Here is a 21,551-nt window from a genome sequence, read left to right as displayed (position 1 = left end):
CCAGTACCGAAAATGCAGTGGCTTTTTTAATGGGATCACCCATCCCCCTGATGTTCCATGAGCCAATATTTAGGGTTTTAAACGGCATCTAAGAAAAACAAAAATAAGCCTGAAAAGAGCAGCATAGATGAAAAAAAACAAAACAAAAAACATTTAATACTAAAAAAATAGAAAAGAAAGTAACCTAGAAACAGCAACAATACAAAGCCATTAGCATTGCTTACCAGGCATCACTGTCCTCCTACCAAAAAAAAATTTCAGTTGTTTATTTGTGTCTCCCAAAGGTGCAGTCAGTGATAATATTGTGAGAAAAAAGAAAACAAAAAAACCCCTTGTTTCCTATTCCCTGTCTTCCTTCACTTTCTAAATTATTTTTTGATATAAGTGGGTAACATATACGTGTATACTCTGTCTCCCCCCACTCGCGCATGTGCAATATAACGCTCCCCTAACCTTCCCCTACAAATCTCTTTTACCACCCTACCACTCCTCTATATTATTTACCTAATTTCCCCCCTGACCCTTAAATAACCCCCCACCCACCCCTCATTCCTAACTAGGCTAGCCCTAGGGCCATTACTTGTGACCATTTTTTCCCTTTCAACCCATTCCAGCCAATACTCCACCACCCAACATAAGTGTGATTTAACTTCCTTGTTCTTCCATACTTGCCCCCACCCCCCATCCCTTCCCTTTACCCAATTCAAGATTAGCAAAGTTACAGAAAAAGCATTCTTAAACAACAACACCCCATCTTTCATTAGTGGCTTTCACCAACCAAACCCCGCCCCCCCCCCCACCCCCCGACACCATCCTTGAGTTAACTTCCTTATTAGAAAAAATATCCAAAAAAAAAAATTCTGCAAAATTAATATAAATTATTTAACTACTTCATTCCATAGCTCTATAAGTCCTTTTTGTTGTCTTCAAGCCATTTTGTAGCCCCTACAACCGAATCAAAAAAATGAGTTGTCCCTAGAGCTGTTATACGTAGACGCGCTGGATACAGCAATGCGTATGAAATTTTATAGCTCCGTAGACTGCGCTTGATATCTGTAAATTCTGCCCTATGCTTTTGTAAGTTTGGTGAGTAATCTGGGTACAGTGAGATTCTAGCTCCATTATAGAAGATGTCCCCCATTTCTCTAGATTTTTACATCAATGTCACCTTATCCTTGTAATTAAACATTTTCATAATCATTGGTCTAGGGTGACCCCTTGGTGATGGAGCTCTAGTAGGTACTCTATGAGCCCTCTCAATCACAAAAAGGTGCGAGAAAGTCTCTGTTCCAAATACTTCCCTAAGCCATTTTTCCATGAACTCTGCACGGTAGGGGCCCTCACTCCTCTCCGGGAGGCCCACCACCCTCACATTGTTCCTGCGCAACCTGTTTTCCATTTCGTCCATTTTGGATTTAATTAAACCTAGCTGGACTTGCATTGTTTTAAACTCTTGTCTCATTGGATGTAAAATATCCTCAACCTGGCTTAGCCTCTCCTCCAGAGTAGTTATTCTCTCAACCGTTCCTTGAAGCTCTTGACTCATTGAAGATAGCTCTTCCTTTAGGCCCCTTCACACAAATTACTCAGTGAGCACTTGCAAAAATTTACTGCACATAATACATCTTTTAGCGTGGGTTCAGGTTCAATATATAAGGTTAATTCGGGAGCAATTTCAGTCATTTTTCCCAGGGGATCCTCCTCAGGACTTTTTTTACTCACGGTTTTAGTGGTGATAGGCAATGCTGTTGACATTTTACCTAGGCTCTTTCTGTCCCCAGGACCTCCTCTATGTAATTTCTCTTGGGGTTGTTGGTTACCCTTACCTGGAGATGGTGTAGGGGTGTGTGCATACCTTTCCAACTTGGCTGCTGCTGATGCCGCCTGGCTCCTCTTTTCCTTTGTTGAGCAAGTAGATTGAGAGGTTAAATTCTCCTGAGGCTGCTGCTGCTTTTCCTCCCCTTTTTTCCTTGTCATGGCCGGCAGTGTAGAGGTACAGGGAAATATATAAAATATAAGGAGATATTTGGCAGTCTGAAGTTTAGCAAGCTTTTGAGCCTTTGCACTCTTATGGCATGCTAGTAGTTCCCCTTTGCAGTAGGATGTAGCAGATATTGTACTCTTCCGCCTATTTGCCTCTTGTTGCCTCTGAGCGCTGCTAAGTCAGCTAGGCTATACTGGGTCGCTCCTTGCGGCCGCCCCTCACTGTGCTGACCGAACACTGCCTCGCTGCCTGTCGCGGGATCTCGAGTCGTTACCAGGACAACCAGCCGAAAACAATACGAGCGGCTCAAGCACCGCCTTGCCGTGCTGAAGGAAGCCGCCGATGCTGTCCTCCTTTGTTCTCCCCTCTATCCAGTCACAGCGGCTCTGCTATCGCGGTCCTACCGGAGGATACACCAAACAGAAAAAGCAGGTACTATTTCTTGCAGGGGGATGAGGCACACCAAGCTGGGCTGTTTCGGATGGCCACGGGGGGATAGAGCAGGGAGAGACCTCACACACCTCCGCTCACTCCAACATCCGGTCACGCCCCCAAGGGCGTTAAAGTCTATCTTTAGAACTCAATCTGCTGGGCATCCTTCTGCTTCAGATAGGCTTCAGTGATGACCTCTCTGCAAGAGGTAGATTGCGGGGCCCATAATCATCAGGAAACACACAGCTTCATGTGCCGGGTTGTTTCCAGCCTCCTCAAAGATTTCTCTAATTGCAGTGGAAAGTCGTCTGTTTTCTATTTTGTGACCATCCTTCAGGCTGGCCACAGCTTCTAAGGTTCACAAAGCTCCTAGCTCCGGTGCTGGACTTGGTAAAGACGCGGGGGGGGTGGTCAATACCTTTGCTCAGGAAGCAGTTGGTCCAGATTTTCCTTCGATACATTTTTTCAGTAGAAAGCTGTATCTAGGTCGAAGCACATTCCTGGACTGGGCTGGACTGGCCTACCGGGATACCGGGAAATTTCCTGGCGGGCTGGCTGCCTGGCTGCCACTGTAAGGGCAGCGGCGCCTGAAAAAAATATGGCTGCGGGGCTGGACCGACATGCAGCTGCGCAGGTGCCAGTGCTGTTCCGAAGCTAGCTGTGCTCGGGAAAGCAATTTTCGGCAAGGCGGGCGCATGCGCAGTGACACGACGCAGAGCGGCGCCATTTTTAAAAGTAAAGCAGTAGCGTTCATTGAGTTTTCCGCCAGGCCAGTCTGAGGGGGAGTCAAAACAATATTTTAAGGGGAAATTGATATAAGGGGGAAACCTTTATATCAGTAAACCCCCTTACCTTAGTGTTTTCTTTCTGTGGAAGGTGGTCTCTGGTCACCAGAGTCCTCCCCACATTCCCAGAGTTCCCCTTTATATCATAGTCTGCAGGATTCTACCTTACAGTGCAAGGGGGGACTCTGATGTAAAGGGCAATGCTGCAGACCCTGATGTAAGTGAGAACTCTGATGTAAAGGGGAATGCAGTGGACTCTGATATAAGTGGGGTCTCTGGTCACCAGTGCCCCCCCCTCAGAGTTCCCGCTTAGATCATGATCTGCAATGTTCCCCTTTATGTCAGAGTTCCCTTGCACTGCAGACTCCTGATATATGGGGGTTCTCTGTGCTGGGTTATATTAACCTGACCTTCATGTAAATGGAGAAATATGGTTTTTGACTGTTGTTTACCTTAAACACATTGCTAATAGCTTTAGCTACATGTTTATAGCTTAAATATTGATATTTGCACTGAAAACTGCCATTTTAGGCACTTTTTTTTTTTTTTTTGTGCCAGTAAAAAATGTTTCTGTGCAAGTAAATGGCATGTTTTTTGCCAGTAAAAAATTGGTGCGGTTTGTAAATTCCATGTCTCTCTTATCTATATTGTGAACAAGAAAATAATGACGTTATGCGCTTAGGCTGGTATAAAAATGCTATGGGGCTGGTATGAAATTATTTCTAGGGCTGTTTTTTATTCCCAGTCCAGCCCTGCTGAAGGGCTTTATTTCCGGGGTGTTGCACAGCTAAAGATTGGTTGATGTGACGAACGCAGGTGTCAGATCCCTGCCCTCCTCGCTAACTTGCAACGAAGGACCGGCCAACCTCACACCACGCTGTCACTTACGTAACAATGCCACTGTCCTTTTCCATAAATGGAAATTTGGCTGCCGGGGTCACTGGCAGAGAGGCATTCTTGTGCTCTAGGGATCCGAGGTTCTGAGCCTGTCGCTGCTGCTGGAGCCTAGCCATCTCCAATTCATGCCGACGATCAGCCTCCCTCTCAGCCTGGCGTTCCTCTTGCTCAGCCCTGCGTTCCGCAGCCTCTCTCTCGGCCGCAGCCTGGCACTTAAGAAACTGCAGGTACACCACAGGATCCGTCTTCCTGAGGTGTTGTAGTGTTTCTTGCATCTGAGGAGAGTCTATGCTGGTTTCAGGCAATCTGATGCTAGCCTGCTCTTGCGGTGGCTTGGAGGTAACAATCCGTGGTATTCCAGTGTCAGTCTCTGCTTGCCCATCTGGTGAGGCCGCTTCTGAACCACAGGGCTCTGGAGTAGCGGAAACCCTTTCTGGTCCAGTTTCCCTCAGGTTCTGGTCTGCACGGATATCAAACTGCTGTAGGGCATGTATCAAGCCTTCACGATTTTTGCCACCAACGTCAATTCCTCTTTCTGCGCACTCAGCAGTCAGTTCATTCTTGCTCATCTTTTTATATGCTGATAACCCAGACATGTTGCAAGCAGAAAATATAGAATAGGAAGAAGGTGTAGGAAGGAGCTGTTGCTGTATGTCTCTCTTGAAAAAATAAAAAATCGAAAAATATGCACCAGCTTGTCTCTAAGGACTGTTTCCACAAAGGTTACAATCCTTCAGTGCAGAGCTAATTCCTAACAATGCACTGAATGCTCTTAATGCGAAACTATCCTGCTACGCTGCCAGCCAATATGTGACGAACGCGGGTGTCAGATCCCTGCCCTCCTCGCTAACTTGCAACGAAGGACCGGCCAACCTCGCACCACGCTGTCACTTGCGTTACAATGCCACTCTCAGCTGCGCCCAGCACAAAGATTTTCCAGCTTGCGGGACCACAATCTAGGTGCGAGCAGCCTGAGAGTGATTGTCACTGAGCTAATTACACAATTAACCCTTTAACTGCCACCACCCCCGTTTAAAAGACTGAGCCGGGGGAGACTCGTAATTTTAGCAATACCAATTATAATTTTATAATAAGCGTCTGCCACACACACTGCCACCACAGACAGGTCTGCTCAGAGTCTTACTCTACAACAGTAGCGCCCTTCAAGAGGCAGGTTCGTTTATAGCTTGCATTAAGAGCTTTAGAGACAAGGTTAACACTTTTCAACATAAGGGTTTATTATGAAAAGGTCAAAGTTGATGCAAATAAAACATTTACAGAAAAAAGATGTTTTAAAAGATAAAGACAATATACAGCCACAGAGCAATAAGGTAGAATTGGGAAGGAAGAATACTTGCAATTAATGTCCGAGGGTTGATCAGAGTTCGATCGATGAGCTAGGTAATCGGTTCTCGACTTGGCAGACGTTTCTTCTTGGATAGTAAAAGGAGAACTGACCATTGTCTTGGCATCTCCTCTTTTCTGTCAAATCAAATGGGGTGTTGACAGCGACCAGTGACCAATCGTCTGGTCATCTTGTTTAGGGGTTGGTTGCTGGGAGGTGTCTACACTCATGACCACGTCCCAGGTAGATTTTGTGATACATATTCATATATCTGCATCTATAGTGTTTACAGATTCCAAATATCCATATTATTATTCAGCATGAGATTTCCTTCAAAACAAGGATAAACATGGCATATCTATAATGTATAGTCGGCTTAGGAGGAATAAGTGGTACCAGTGGTTTCCCATATGACCTGACATAGGGGTGTCTGGACTTGAAATGTTACAAATTATCTGAGGAAACTAAATATGTCCATATTATGGCTGTGCTATTACTAAGTCAGAAATTATGAAACATGCTGAAATTTCATACTTATCCCACTGAGGTGTATTCAGACATTTTACAACTGGGGCCTGTTGGGTCTCTGAATGGAGAGGGTGACAGTTTTACGACAGGCCTGAATACTGCCCTTTCAACAAGCTGTTTTTCTACTGACCTAGCCTGGTTCTGTTGAGATAACCTTTTCTGTTGAACTTAAAAAGCTTTGAATTCCTAAGACAAGGGAGGAGGGAGTTCAGATTTCTCTGTAATGTTACATGGTTAGCCAAACTGTCATGGCTACTTCCACACAAGATGGCAGCTAACTACAGCTTTTCATGTCCCGTACGTGATATCGTTACAGTTGATAGTTCAGAATCTAGCAAGGTTGAATTCTTCCTTTCAAGTATTGGAAGATAGTAACCCCTGATGCCAGTTTCTCCGTCTTTTGTTTTGAGGGTGGCTACAGTGGACTTGGTCTCCATAGAGTATACTGCCCATAAATATCTTGGAGCTTTTGGCCAGTACTCCTTGCTCTGGATTATGGTACAAATCAGTCGTAGGTTCTATCCGGAAAAACCTCTGCAGGGGCATATACCGTATTTTCCGCACCATAAGACACATTTTTTTTCCCCAGAAACATGGGGGAAAATGTCTCTGCGTGTTATGGTGCAACTATACAACGGTCACCGCCGGAAGAGAAACAGGAGAACGGGGGGCAGACATCCATACCCCCCCCGCACCAGGCAATCTCCCGGCTGGGCCTGACACTGTTCCTGAGACAGAAAACAGCGCATTCGGCTGCTCTGTCTTCTGTCAGGCAGATGAGATAACATCAGGTCAGTCTGCATTTATGGCAATGGTCACTCTGCATGTCACTCTGCATTTATAGCAATGGTCACTCTGCATTTATGGCAATGGTCATTCTGCATGTCACTCTGCATTTACGGCCATGGTCACTCTGCATGTCACTCTGCATTTAAGGCCATGGTCACTCTGCATTTATGGCAATGGTCACTCTGCATTTATGGCAATGGTCACTCTGCATGTCACTCTGCATTTATGGCAATTGTCACTCTACGTGTCACTCTGCATTTATGGCAATTGTCACTCTACATGTCACTCTGCATTTATGGCAATTGTCACTCTGCATGTCACTCTGCATTTATGGCTATTGTCACTCTACATGTCACTCTGCATTTATGGCACTGGTCAGGCTGCATTTCATGGGCACTGGAAAATATTTTAGCACACCTTTTCGGTTCAGAATATTTTTTTCTTGTTTTCCTCCTCTAAAACCTAGGTGCATCTTATGGTCAGGTACGTCTTATGGAGCGAAAAATACGTATATCAACCACCAGGGCGGCACCAGGAGTTATGCAGCTCAGAAAACTGAACCACATTCTGTCTGGGACAGCACAAGTGCTGTCTCTATCGTCCAGTGTATATTCCAGTTATAGAATAGTGGCAGGGGGAACTCTGCAGGTGAATCTACTAGATTCCAAGTTCTACAACCAGTTGGGACAGGTTGTGTCCGGGACGAGGGTCCCACTGCCAATAGGGGTAGATGTACTTGGTAACACCTTAGGGACCAGTTCTCCTTTATTTGATGCTTTCCCTCTGTTTCAGCTTCTGATGCATCTTTTGCGAAGAATCCGGAAGGGGGTAACACTGATAATAATGTTGGCCAAATAAGCCCAGGAGGGCTTGGTACACTGACATAGCAAGACATGCAGGGGTCGCTTCTTGAACACTCCCAGTCCAGCGGGACCTAATGGTCTTGAGTCCTGTATCTCAGCACTGTTGAGCCCTGGAAGCCAGCTTCGGGGAACTTCAATTACAGGACTTGGAAAATTTTTTTTTTTGTTGTGTCCTCCTCGGGCTCCTGCCAGGTGACTGATCTGCCTGGTCACACATTGAGCAAACGGAACTCCTGGCTGTAGTGATTGAATAGCCTTACTTCCTATCAGCACCCTAATGATTCCAGGTTGAGTTCTAAGCCATCTGCGTTTTAAAGCTTGTAAGCTGATAAGCACATTCTACAGCCACGGTGGTCGGGTTATCACTTTTGTTTTAAGTGCACACTAGGGTGTTTGCTGCAACTAAGTGTCCACATGTGATACTCAGATATACTACACTATGGCCAGTTCTCTTGTTTCTTCTCTCTTTTTGGTATATATCTACTGAGGGAACGGTGATCTGAGCCTGGAGAGAGCAGAAGTATTTACTACACCCAAAAGGCCCGGGCTGGGTTTTAAGCCATCTGCTCATACTGCTTGCTGTTTGGTAAGCGCAATTTACAGCCACGGTGGTCGGGCACCTCACTATTTTATTTTTCATACTTTATGGTGTTCAGGTGATCCTTAGTGCCTCTGTTTGATGCCCACAGATAAATCTTTTGGACATTTATTCTCTTTTAGCGCAGTTTTTTAATTTATATTGAAAACATTTTTGAGTTAAAGCCAGGAAGTGTCACCCGCAGAAATATGTGAGTGGGAGATTTTTTCTTTCTTTCTCCAATCAGTATGGGAAAGGAGATTGGCCTTAAGTACCGTTAGTCTGGGTTCGTCCCTATACATTTTTTTTTCCAGGGGCTGTTTCTCACTCCTTGATTCATACTTCATACAGCGTGTAACGTAGACAGTCTCGCCTGCCAGGCCATTCTTGTGTCCTTGGGACTTGAATTTGATCATAACTGTCTATGCAGAGGCCACTTTTTCAACCAGTCAAGAGATTCTGTTAGTCCTTTATCTCGGAAGGTGGCTTCTTTGGTTGCTATCACGTCACTAAGTGGAGTGTTAGAGTTGGCGGCTCTTTCATGCAAGGAGCCATTTTTGGTGTGGCATCATATTAAGGTGATGATGTGTCCATTTTTTTTGCCTAGTATGGTGTCTGGTTTTCACTTGAGTCAAGACAATATCTTGCCTTCTTTTCTGATCCTCAGTTGGCAGGAGTTGGATCACTGCATACTCTGGAGGTAGTTCTGGTGGTCAGAATTACTTGATTTGTCAGAACAGGTCAGGAATCCTCGTTTGTGCGTCCAGTAGAGCCCAGGATGGGCAGGAGGCATCCAAGTTAACTATTTTCATTGGATTTTCCAGTTAATTATTCAAGCCAATGGCTTGAAAGGTCAAGGTCCCCCACCCCTCTTTTTTGGTAAAAGCGCTTGCTACCAGCTGTGTTGGGGGGGGGCATCTTGGGTCATCTGTCATCAGGTGTCAGTGGCTCAGGATTTAAGGCCATTATATGGTCTTTTGTTCATACATTCACAGAATTTTACCAGATGGATATCAAAGCCACAGAGGATGCTGCTTGGCCACAGTATGTTTTGGACGGCAGAGTCCTTCTCAGGTGGCAGTTTGTGATCGTGTCTACCTCCCCTCAAGTGCATTGCTTTAGGACATCCCATATAGCCATTATTATGGTTGCTCTGTGTCCCATGATGTACGATAAAGAACTTAAGGTTTTTCCATCATACTTGTAAAATCCTTTTCTTGGAGTACATCATGGGACACAGAGGTCCCCTCCCATCTTTTTTGGGGCATTCATTGCTTTGTTACAAAACTGAGGTCCTTCCTGTGTAGGAGGGGTTATATAGCGGTGGACTTCCTGTTTGACTATCTGCCAGTGTCCATCTACCAGTAGGTGGCGTATAACCCCCATATAGTCATTATTATGGTTGCTTTGTGTCCCGTGATGTACTCCAAGAAAAGGATTTTATAGGTAAGTTTGATGGAAAAATCCTAATTTCATGTTTATGTAGGGGCTCAAAATTGTTTTGGAGGGTGATTTTAAGTGTTTGGGTGTAACTTTTTTTTTTATTTTTGTATTTTATTTTTACCTAACTCCATTCCCCCCCCCCCCCTTCTCTGAGCTAAGATACTGGCTTAGAGACTACACGGTCCAATGCTAACTCTGTCCTTTGAAGACTGAAAGTTTTTTTAGCGAAACAGCACTGAGAAAGCAAAATCCAGCAGCTATAAAAGTTGTAATCTGCATATGCTGGGGTAGGAACTTAAATAGTTTACTAGGAAATGTTTTGTTTTTTTTTGTGTGCTCTGTATGTTCAGCTAAAAAAAGGCTGAGAGTTTAACACTACAGTTTATTATTTTTTTTATTTTTTTTCTCTGAAAATATATATTTGGTAAAAATGTGCATAATTCAGCAACAAAATAAAATGCAACTACCTTTCTAAAAATTCTGTCAGGGTTTTAAGTAATCGTGAAACTAAAAATGCATTTTGAAATAAACGTGGTCCATCAAGCCTGTCCCCCCTTCCCTTTTTTTTATTCTTAACTTTGAGTATTGATCACTTAGTGTTGGCTGACTCACTACCTCTGCCAGAAATCTGTTCTACGCATCAGTTACTATTTTGTTAAAATAATGCTTTCTAAGGTTAGTTTTAAACACACACACACACACACACACACACACACACACACACACACACACACACACACACACACACACACACACACACACACACACACACACACACACACACACACACACACCTGTCCATGTGTGTGAAAAATGAAAAGAAGGGGGGAAAAAGAGGTCCGACGTCAGTGAAATTGTTAAACAACCATTCTTCATGATGAATATCAGATGTTACTGAAACTATATGTCCTTCTAGGCAAAACGTACATTGAAGGCTCAGAAACTTCAAGAGGAGCTGGCCTCAGGAAAGCTTTCAGAACAAGTGGTGAGTATTTTGTGATGGGCTTATCATCTGTGTGTGCAACCAATAAGCTTAAACCTGCATGACTGCACATTACCTGTGACTTTTTCATAAATTGTGTATAAGTACAAAGTTGATTTGTATACTAACAGTGAGGATGTTTTAGCAGTATGAAAGTATGTCAGGTTCAGCAGGGTCTTTTTATTATCTGAAAGTCCTAATTACATAGTTAGTCTGTTTAAAAAAAGACACAAGTCCATCCTGTTCAACCAATAAAGTCACTAATCTAGTCAGGTTTTTTTTATCTATTTTTAGGAGAAGAAAGGTTTGAATTTCTGTCAAGTTTGTATTGCATTCTGACTCTTCTGGGAAAATTTAACCTCACTTCCTGATACTAGGACAAGAAATTAGGGGAAATAGGAATCGCTGGTACAGAAAGACACAGTAAATACTGTACAGAGATTCTAACCTTTACTAAATAGTTGGTTGCTCTCTCTGTCTGCATCGGAGAAGCTTTCCACCACCTCTCTTTCTAGAAGTCAGGGTATCACAAGGACAGAAGTGAGTGGAGTTCTCTTCAATGGACACACAGATGGCAGTACTGTATAAACCTAACCCTTCTCCTTCTGTCAAAAGCTAGCTAGAGTTGGGCTTTAATGTTATCTAGGTTTTCAGTTAGTTGTATGTGTGGGGTGTGTGTGACAAATTTAAAAGATCTACACTTATTGTTTTTACTTATTTCTCTGACAGTAGCAAATAATTACACTTTTGAATACATTTTTTACTATGTATTATCACACCTGTATTCCACCATACACCATAGTTCTAAATTATCATGATGTTGAAATGTGTGTATTACACTCTGAAAGGTGGCGAATCTTCCTATAGATAGTCCTATTCTGTTGAATTTTCCCACCCATTAGGGTTTTCTGAACACATAGGTGTTCTTTATAACATTGCTGTCTACATGCTGGTTTATTAGACATTTTAACTAAAATAACTGCTGTGGTGTCTTGGACATCTCTTCCTGGTCCTGGTAAAAAAAAAAAAAAAAATGTATTCATGGATCGTGGCTGTCAGTGGCATATACCCTTCAAAAGTGATGATCCTGGATTCTTCTGCATGCACAGCAGTATGAGGTCACCTAGACTCACAAGTCATAAGGGCCATGGCTGGAACCTACTGATCCCTTTTTACATCCCTGCAATCTCTTTTATCCCTATAAGTACTATCTTGTTTACTTACCTCAATAGGGTAACGGTCTGACTCTTCACTAAGCTTGACCCTTTGTTTCCTTTGACACCCATCTTGCTTTCTTTACTCCAGAGCTCCCCAAGACACCAGTGGGGAGAAGAGGAACAGAATGCTCAAACCGTAAGATTTTTTTCCCTCCTTGGATAATATGTATACTTTGACCATGTCACAATGATATTAAACTTGCATTATCTTTATGGCGCACACAGCCCCATGAAGGATGTATTTGCAATTTCAAGGAAATGGTACACAATGAAGAGTTATTGTACCAACAGCAGATCTTTCAGCTTTTGAGCAGATCTGACAAGATCCCTGCTTTTGACTTCTGCTGTGCGTTGTGGAGCTGAGATCTCTCCCTGGGGTCTCTGCTGTGCTTGCTTGCAAGGCAAATGTGGGGCACGCTGTCAGAGAAATCTCACTTTTGAATTGGGCAAGATATTGGAAACAAGTTGATGATTTAGTCTGCTAGAATCCACTTACTGTATACCTGAAATACCCACCTTTTAAAAAAAATCCTAGACCATATTTGGATCCTGAGATAGCAGTTTGGAATATCATACCTGTAGTGAATGGGATCTTGAAGAGGCATGTTGCTCCTCCTTCAAAAAAAAAAAAAGGAATGAAAAGATGTCTGGCAACAGGCCCATAACAAAATGCACCAACCAGGGTCACATGAGTTGGGGCAGCCAATCTCACCCCAACCAGCAATTGTACCACACCTGAAAATAGGTGTGGAGCAGGTGTCCATTATTTCCCCGCTGAAAGAGACACAGGTCTCAATATATCCCCCACCGAGATCTCCCTTTGCCGATCCGGCTGCTGGTGATGTCACTTCTGGTGCGGTGCACAGGGCGACATAATTTCTGATGCGGCCAGGCACAAACATCACCTCCTTCTCTTACATTGTTATTCAGGTTTGCACTGAAAAGAGTGCTATTTACAAACACTTCCAAACAGCCTTTATAGCATTTCATCTCCTGCAAATGATAGGGAATTTGGAATCCTTTTGACAGTGTGGCTGTTTTTGTATTGGCACCTGATCAGAATGGCCAAAGGGTGTTTGCCATAGTTTTATTTGTTGTCTTTCCTTTATGCTACTCCGAACATCCTATTTAAAGTGGCACTTGAGCTTTGTCAGGTTTTAATTGCAATGTGCACTTGTAGAGGAGGGTTTCTCTTTATTTTCTGACAGTGACTGTGATTCCAAGGGCAGGAAGTTAGAGAATATTTCTCCAGTGTTGACCCAGGTAGCAAATAAAAAAACAGGCACTAGGCTGGGAATGCAACCCAATCTATCCAAAACTAAAAAAAAAAAAAAAAAAAAAAAATCTGGTTGGAGTTGCTAAAAAAACACCCAAACTGCTACTTAATTTTTGCGTTGACGCAGTGCTATGCGCTATCGGCCATCTTCTGTTGTGTCTCCACTCCACTTTGAGAAATACAGCTGAGTTTCATAGCATCTTGTAGAAGTAGAAATTCTGTATAACTCGATGCTGGAATACCCAAAACCTGCCAGTGAGTACAGAGCTTCTCTTTAGTTGGTTGTAAGTGACTTAAAAAGTTGAGATAAAGCAGTCACATAGTATGGGGAAAGGGGACAGAACCCAGGGCAGAGTGCAGAAAAAGAATATATGGATAGATGTGGTATCTTAAAAAATTATTTTGAGTGGAGCTTCTGTTTTTAGACTCCTGTATATCTAAAACGAGTTAAATAATCACATGTAAGATGACTGAGTAATATAACTCCAAAGCTAATGTCAGATACAGATGGATACTCTATATATCCATGGTGTTGATAGCTTGGTCCTAATAATTTTTCTATCACACTTTTTAGGACAGAGACCGCAACAGTGAAGATGAGGATGAAGATAAATACGCAGATGATATTGATATGCCAGGACAGAACTTTGATTCCAAGAGACGAATTACAGTCAGAAACCTGCGTATTCGTGAAGATACTGCCAAGGTAAAATCTGAACGTTTCAAATACTAAGCAGCAACCCTGTTTTATTTGTATGCTTTAGTATTTTGATCTTAATATTTTTGTTTGTATCCCTGTAGTACTTAAGAAATCTGAATCCAAACTCTGCATACTACGATCCCAAAACTAGAGCCATGAGGGAAAATCCATATTCTGATGCAGGAAAGAATCCAGATGAGTATGTGACGAGATTAAATTGTGTACTAAAGATTTAGCCTGTCAGAGGTTATTGAGCTGTTGGTCACACCACTGAGCTGCTGCACACTGTGTGTTTGGAAAACAGTACATTGATTTTTAATGTGCTATCACGCATTGCACTTTTAGGCCAGTAAAACAGAATTTTAAGTTTAAAAAAACAATTTTTTTTTTTTTGTATTTGCTGCGATCAAACCACCATGAATGCAAGACAAAGCTTTCTTTTTTACATTGTAGAAAAGAAGAATGCAGATTAAAATTTTAGAGCAGATCCTGTTTACAATGTTCTTCGGCATACATTAAAAACTCGAAATCTGCAATAAGTCTTTTTGTGGTTTCAATTGCATAGTCATCAGGAGTGTTTTTAGACATATTTATATTGTTGAGCTACAATTTCATATCTGAACAGGTGGCAGTTTAGGTGGAAAATGTATAAAGTACAAGTTGTTGGTCTTATTTAACAGTTAATTTTTTTTTTTTCATTTATTCTATCTTATTGGTAAATTTGAACTTTCTCTACAGGGTCAGCTATGCTGGTGATAATTTTGTACGTTATACTGGAGACACAATTTCTATGGCACAAACTCAATGTAAGTAAAGTTTCTATTTCAGTCATTATTCTAATTTAGAATTAGGCATGTTAGGGCTCATGTTGACGAGTGTTGTTTTCCTGCTTTGATATGTGTTTAGAAGGCACCTCAAATGCAGGTTAGCAAATTCCCTTTAACTTTTATTACAGTGGGTGTAAACCCCAGTCATGGATTTTGAACTAAGTACATACAGTGGGGATCAAAAGTTTGGGCACCCCAGGTAAAAATGTGTATTAATGTGCATGACGAAGCCAAGGAAAGATGGAAAAATCTCCAAATGGCATCAAATTACAGATTAGACATGCTTATAATATGTCAAAAAAAAGTTAGATTTTATTTACATCATTTACATTTTCAAAATTACAGAAAACAAAAAAATGGCGTCTGCAAAAGTTTGGGCACCCTTCAGAATTTATAGCATGCACTGCCCCCTTTGCAAAGCTGAGACCTGCCAGTGTCATGGATTGTTCTCAATCATCGTCTGGGAAGACCAGGTGATGTCAATCTCAAAGGTTTTAAATGGCCAGACTCAAGCAGGATCTTACGAGTATGCATTTTGTCTGTATGGACATGTTTTCTGGATGTCCAGTGGCAAATGCTACTGCAAAGGCCACAGTGAAAAGTGTTATCAGAAGTAGTTTGTAAGTACAGAGTGCCAGAGAGTAACAGAGGAAATCATTTTTATAGGAGAGTCCTTACTAGAAGTTTTTAGGTTTAATTTTTACACCCTCTACTGTCGACACCCTCTACTGTCGACAAAGTAGAGTAAGAAACTAGAAAACTTTTGCCTGAATGTTTTCTTATATTTTATGAAGACCCTCAGGGGGATGTTGGACTCTCTCCCTATGGGATTTGGTTTGGGAGTGTGTTACTCACTTGCTAATATTTTGTCTCAGCAGCTGAAGTCCTCCATTCGGATCTCACAGAGAACGTTGCTGATCTTTTAAGGTTTTTTACAAACTCATTTATGTGTTTTCTCCCCAATTCCAGATCCTAAAAGTTTGGAAGGATCTAAAACTAAAGCCAGGTGACTTTTGGATTGTTAAGAGACATTTATATATCAGGAAATGTTTGGAGACTCAATACAGCATCTATTTCATGTACAGTTTTTGCAAAACTTGAAGGAAAAGTCACCTGGATCCACACCAGACACTGCAAAAATGACTTAATTAAAGAAATCTCTGTGTTTGATTTGTTTCCCTCTTGTGATCACAGTCTAGGGTACTTTTTGATTCAATTACTTTAATTGTAAGGGATATATATATTTGAAAAGTAGTTTAGCCATGTTAAAGTCATATTTGTCTGACCTTGCCCCAACAATCAGCACCATGGGTTCTTCTGAGCAGTTGTCTAGAAAACTGAAACTGAAAATAGTTGACGCTCACAAAGCTGGAGAAGGCTATAAGAAGATAGCAAAGCGTTTTCAGATGTCAATATCCTCTGTTCGGAATGTAATTAAGAAATGGCAGTCATCAGGAACAGTGGAAGTTAAAGCAAGATCTGGAAGACCAAGGAAAATATCAGACAGAACAGCTCGCAGGATTGTGAGAAAAGCAATTCAAAACCCACGTTTGACTGCACGATCCCTCCAGAAAGATCTGGCAGACACTGGAGTTGTGGTACACTATTCCACTATAAAGAGATACTTGTACAAATATGGTCTTCATGGAAGAGTCATCAGAAGAAAACCTCTTCTACGTCCTCACCACAAAAATCAGCGTTTGAACTTTGCAAATGAACATATAGACAAGCCTGAGGCATTTTGGAAACAAGTTATGTGGACCGATGAGGTTAAAATAGAACTTTTTGGCCGGAATGAGCAAAGGTACGTTTGGAGAAGCAAGGGCACAGAATTTAATAAAAAGAACCTCTGTCCAACTGTTAAGCATGGGGGTGGATCAATCATGCTTTGGTGTTGTATTGCAGCCAGTGGCACAGGGAACATTTCACGAGTAGAAGGAAAAATGGATTCAATAAAATTTCAGCAAATTTTGGATGGAAACTTGATGCCATCTGTGAAAAAGCTGAAGTTAAAGAGAGTATGGCTTCTACAAATGGATAATGATACTAAACACACCTCAAAATCCACGGGGGGTTACATCAAGAGGCGTAAACTGAAGGCTTTGCCATGCCCCTCACAATCTCCTGACCTCAACATTATTGAAAATCTATGGATAGACCTTAAAAGAGCAGTGCGTGACAGACAGCCCAAAAATCTCAAAGAACTGGAAGACTTTTGTAAGGAAGAATGGGCAAAAATACCTCATGCAAGAATTGAAAGACTCTTGGCTGGCTACAAAAAGCGTTTACAAGCTGTGATACTTGCCAAAGGGGGCAGTACAAGATATTAACTCTGCAGGGTGCCCAAACTTTTGAAGATGCCATTTTTTTGTTTTCTGTAATTTTGAAAGTGTAAATGATGGAAATAAAATCTAACTTTTTTTGACATATTATAAGAATGTCTAATCTGTAATTTGATGCCATTTGGAGATTTTTCCATCTTTCCTTGGCTTCGTTATGCACATTAATACACATTTTTACCTGGGGTGCCCAAACTTTCGATCCCCACTGTACACTGTATTGCCAAAAGTATTGGGACACTCCTAAACCCTGTGGATGGCCTTCCCAGAAAAGTTGCAGCTATTTTAGCTGCAAAGGGTGGGCCAACATAATATACAACCCTACCGACTAAAGCCCCGTACACACACACTATTGGATTTTTTGCAGAGTTTTTCAGATTTACCAGAACCATATAAAATGAGATCAAACCTTAAGAGTTTCAAATTGTATGCAATCAGGCAGGCCCTTGCACTACATGGTTTTGGTAAATCTGAAGACAAAAATCTGCAGACTATCTAATAGTGTGTATGGGGCTTTAGACTGGGATGCCATTAAAGTACATGTAAAGGCAGGCATCCCAATACTTTTGGCAATATAGTGTATATCTGTAGTGTTTACCTATCTGTCTCCAAAGCTCTAAGTGTTGTTTCTCTCTGGTGATTTGTTCCTCAGCTATCGGCATGAGTCACTTCTAAGAAGTTTTCCCAACCCATGAGATAAATTTGTGTAGGAAGGGGGAGCCCAGAACGGAGCTAGTCTATTCACAACACAGTGCTGCTGTATGTGAAGGGGGGTGTGTTCCGTTCCTCCAATCAGCTCTCACACAGTGTAACTGTAGTCTCCCTGCCCCCTCTTCTGTGCTGAGACAGACGAAGAAGGATTTTTAACATGATCTGCACTTCTGAAAGGGTATAGAGAGGGGAAGAGTGCAGATAAACTAATAAAACCTACGAAGGAGGATTTGTTTAATCTCTATCAGCTGAGGCTGTTCACTTCTCTCGGTATATGTGAGGGTTTACAATAGAGCTGCACAATTAATCGTTAAAAAAATCGTGATCTCGATTCACCCCCCTGACCATCTCTCCTGCAGATTTTGCAGATTCTTTCATATAAACAAGTGGAGAGACTTTATCTGCTCACTCAGCTGTCAAAAGAAAGCATCCAGGCAGTCTGCCAAGTCTTTAACTTGAAAATGTTGTAACTAAGTTTCCTTCTTAGATCAAAGGGATAGAACTGTGTAAATAAATAATCTGGGCAGTCTGCCAAGTTTTCAAGGTGTAAATGCAGGAAGTTTAACCACTTAAAGTCTAAATCTTTTTCTGACACTTCTTTCTTAAGTTAAAATCAATATTTTTTGCTAGAAAATTACTTGGAACCCCCAAACATTATATATATTTTAGCAGAGACCCTAGGGAATAAAATGGCAATTGCTGCAATATTTTATGTTACTGTATTTGCCCAGCGGTCTTTCAAGAGCATTTTTTTGGGAAAAAATACACTTTTATGAATAAAAAAAAACGAAACAGTAAAGTTAGCCCAATTTTTTTTGTTTTAATGTGAAAAATGATGTTACGCTGCGAGAATCGTGATCTATCTTCTAAGCAAAAAAAAACCACGTCATTCTAATTTTAGCCAGAATCGTGCAGCTCTAGTTTACAACCACTTTAAGCTGTACGCCTGGCAGTTCAAAGGTGGCATTTGACCTGCTTTGCATCGTGCAATGTCTCTTTGGATGCAGAAAGTCCCTTTTGAAGTGCATTTGAGCCACAAGCAAAGCAGGTCAAACACAATCTTTTGCCAAATGCTGCATTTGCCGTTCAAACACATGCTTTTGCGTTTGATTCACAAATGCAGCTAGTGAAGAGATTGCCTGTCAACGTCAGCCCTTACTGTAGTTTAGAGGTATTGCGCCTTTTCTTATGGTGGCAGCCATTTGGACAAAACTTGCCTATTGGTAGTGCCTCTTTATTGTAGCAGGAAGGAATCACTGCTATTTATACTGCTTAAAAGACTGACAAGCATGCATGTCATTAGCAGATTAGTTCACTCGAAAAAGTTTGAAGACTCACGTTATACTTGTGTATTGCCTATGTTATGCCAAGTGAATAGAAACAAGTCAAGAAATATAAAGTAGGTGTCATCCTAGTTTGGCTGCAAAAGTGAAAATACACTTTCAGAAATTTCTATATCATCTCTATTTCTGATCTTACTAAAATATAGGTATAAATATTATATAGTAAATCTTGTTCTTGACAACATTTTAATAGGAGCAATGGGTAATGGCTAATAGTTGCTCTTTATCTATGACCATGTTTTCTTCTTTTGCAGTGTTTGCCTGGGAGGCCTATGAAAAAGGTTCAGAGGTCCACCTTCAGGCTGATCCCACCAAACTGGAAGTTTTATGCAAATCGTTTAAAGAACGGAAAGAGGACTTTAAAGAAGACCAGAAAAAGAGCATCCTAGAAAAAGTATGTTGCTCATATGGATGATGTTGAAAGAGCAATATGTGTTTGAGAAGAGATGTGTGTAAAAAAAATAAATAAATAATAAATATATATATATATATATATATATATATACATATATAATACTAATTTTACTGTTTATTGTGGTGTTCATGACAGACCTTACAAATAATTGCAAAGGAATCTGATGTCCTGCAAAAGTTGTGCATGAGTGAGGTCCAAGTACATTTGATTTACTTGTTCTTATCTAAAGCACTAGATGATTCACAGGACAATTAGAGAAATATTTTGATCCGTTTTAGTAATGAGATCAGTTTGATAGCAAAGTCCTAACTTTTTAACTGAATTACTAAAAAGTGAATTCTATTACAGAAAATATATTGAAATGGGAATAAAGTAGCCTAAGGCAGTGTTGCCAACTGCCCATTATTTTACGGACAGTAAGAAAAAAAAAAAAGTATCCCTTTGATGTTCAAGGATGGAAACGAGCACCTGTAAAATGTTTCTCTGCCGGTTAAAACCTACAGCAGCACGTGCATTTCCAAAACAAGTTGATTCTAGATTGGCTGGCTGAGCTCGGGCATACGTGGATCTTGAATTGTAGGCTGCTGTTGGTGGGTGTGTGTTTTTGTTTTTTGATCTGAATTAATTTGCTCTCTCCTTTACCCTCCTTCTTGCTTTTCCTCTCTTGCATTCTTTTTTTGTCTTTCTTTTTCTTCCCCCTTTTCTCTCTTCCTACTCCCACCCTCTGTCACACCTCCTTCCCCCCCCCCCCCCCCCCTCCCTCTTGCACCACAAAACTGGCCTTTTTCCCCCTAATGACACCACAAATGGTGGGCCATTTTTTCTTCTAACACTTTTAGTGCCATATTTTACTGCGGCACACTTGTGCTTCGCTAGTAAACCCCTAATTTTGCTGCAGCACATTAAACGCGCTGCAACAATGGGCACTATTTTTTGCAGCACGATAAATACTCCATTTGGCTTGCAGCATGCTGCTGGTAACCCTGCTCCACCTCAAATCTTAGGCTCACTAAAGTAAAAAAATTCCAAGGTATAATAATCAGTGCAACAGAAAGAACATAAAATAAGCAGGCTAAAAATTTGATCTCAATAATGGGTTCAGAATACCCAACTAACCATTTAATTGTGCTCAGTTTTTTATACACTCGCTGTTTGACTTTATAGTAGGCATTGTTGACATATTTAAGATTGTTGGTAAAAATGTGTTTCATAAACTTTTTTTTTTTTTTATTATTATGTTTTGTCAGTAAAAAGAGTTGGCAACCCTGACCTGGGATGACTTTCTCTGTGTTTTTACAGTACGGAGGTCAGGAACACCTTGATGCTCCACCTGTGGAGCTGCTTCTGGCACAGACTGAGGACTATGTGGAGTATTCCAGACATGGCACGGTTATAAAGGGACAGGAGAAAGCAGTAGTGCGTTCCAAATATGAGGAGGATGTTCTCATCAATAATCACACAGTAAGTGTCTGTAGCCCTCATCATACATCACGCTATAGTGTTTATAAAAAATAAAATGCAGTGGCAATGCAGACCACCTCTTGGATTTGTCTAGAAATAGTGAAAAATTCTATTTTCAATTGTGATAATGAGACTGGGTCGTTATTTTGGTAGAACATGGGGTCTTGCATGTCCATGCTTGTGTGGTAATACTGTTGAACTCTGTACATTATCTGGTTCATTACAGAAAATAACTGAATTTCATATACACTGTTGTAAATTACATGTACTGGAGTCTCTATAGTGTGCTATATAATGCACACTGCACAGTATGCTGCATACCCCAGACCCTGTACACTGTATATGCACTGCATCCAGACATTTGCATGCTGTCCATTACATTGTACGTTCCTACTAGGAAGTTTGTGAGGAATCCTGAATTTTACACTCATTGACCAGTTGGGCTCATTTTTTGCTATTTTTTTTTATTTTATTTTTTTAAACCATTGTAAATAAACTGATAGTTGTTATGACTTCTTGTCCACCCTTCTGTTGCCTGAAGCCTGATAAGACCTGTTTAAAATGAATACATATCCCAGCCTAGGACCTCTTAGAGCTTGATAAAACCTTGTCAGGGTTTTTTCAACTTGCTATGCAG

At 41.3% G+C, this 21,551-nt stretch overlaps 1 protein-coding gene across 2 annotated transcripts in view; it reads left to right on the top strand.

Moving 5' to 3' along the window:
• Positions 1-21,551, top strand: part of SLU7 (SLU7 homolog, splicing factor) — a 96,255-nt gene that overhangs the window by 24,724 nt on the left and 49,980 nt on the right. For both annotated transcript variants that reach the window (XM_073620860.1, XM_073620861.1), the window contains exons 6-12: positions 10,560-10,628; positions 11,931-11,978; positions 13,693-13,824; positions 13,920-14,017; positions 14,557-14,624; positions 19,293-19,432; positions 20,753-20,914. In XM_073620860.1, coding sequence (XP_073476961.1) covers positions 10,560-10,628; positions 11,931-11,978; positions 13,693-13,824; positions 13,920-14,017; positions 14,557-14,624; positions 19,293-19,432; positions 20,753-20,914 — 717 coding nt within the window. The remainder of the gene's footprint in view (positions 1-10,559; positions 10,629-11,930; positions 11,979-13,692; positions 13,825-13,919; positions 14,018-14,556; positions 14,625-19,292; positions 19,433-20,752; positions 20,915-21,551) is intronic.

The sequence above is a fragment of the Aquarana catesbeiana genome, linkage group LG03 (assembly GCF_042186555.1).
Source record: "Aquarana catesbeiana isolate 2022-GZ linkage group LG03, ASM4218655v1, whole genome shotgun sequence".
Lineage (NCBI taxonomy): Eukaryota > Metazoa > Chordata > Amphibia > Anura > Ranidae > Aquarana > Aquarana catesbeiana.
Note: the sequence above shows the minus strand (reverse complement) of the source record. Positions and strands in the feature narration are given on the sequence as shown.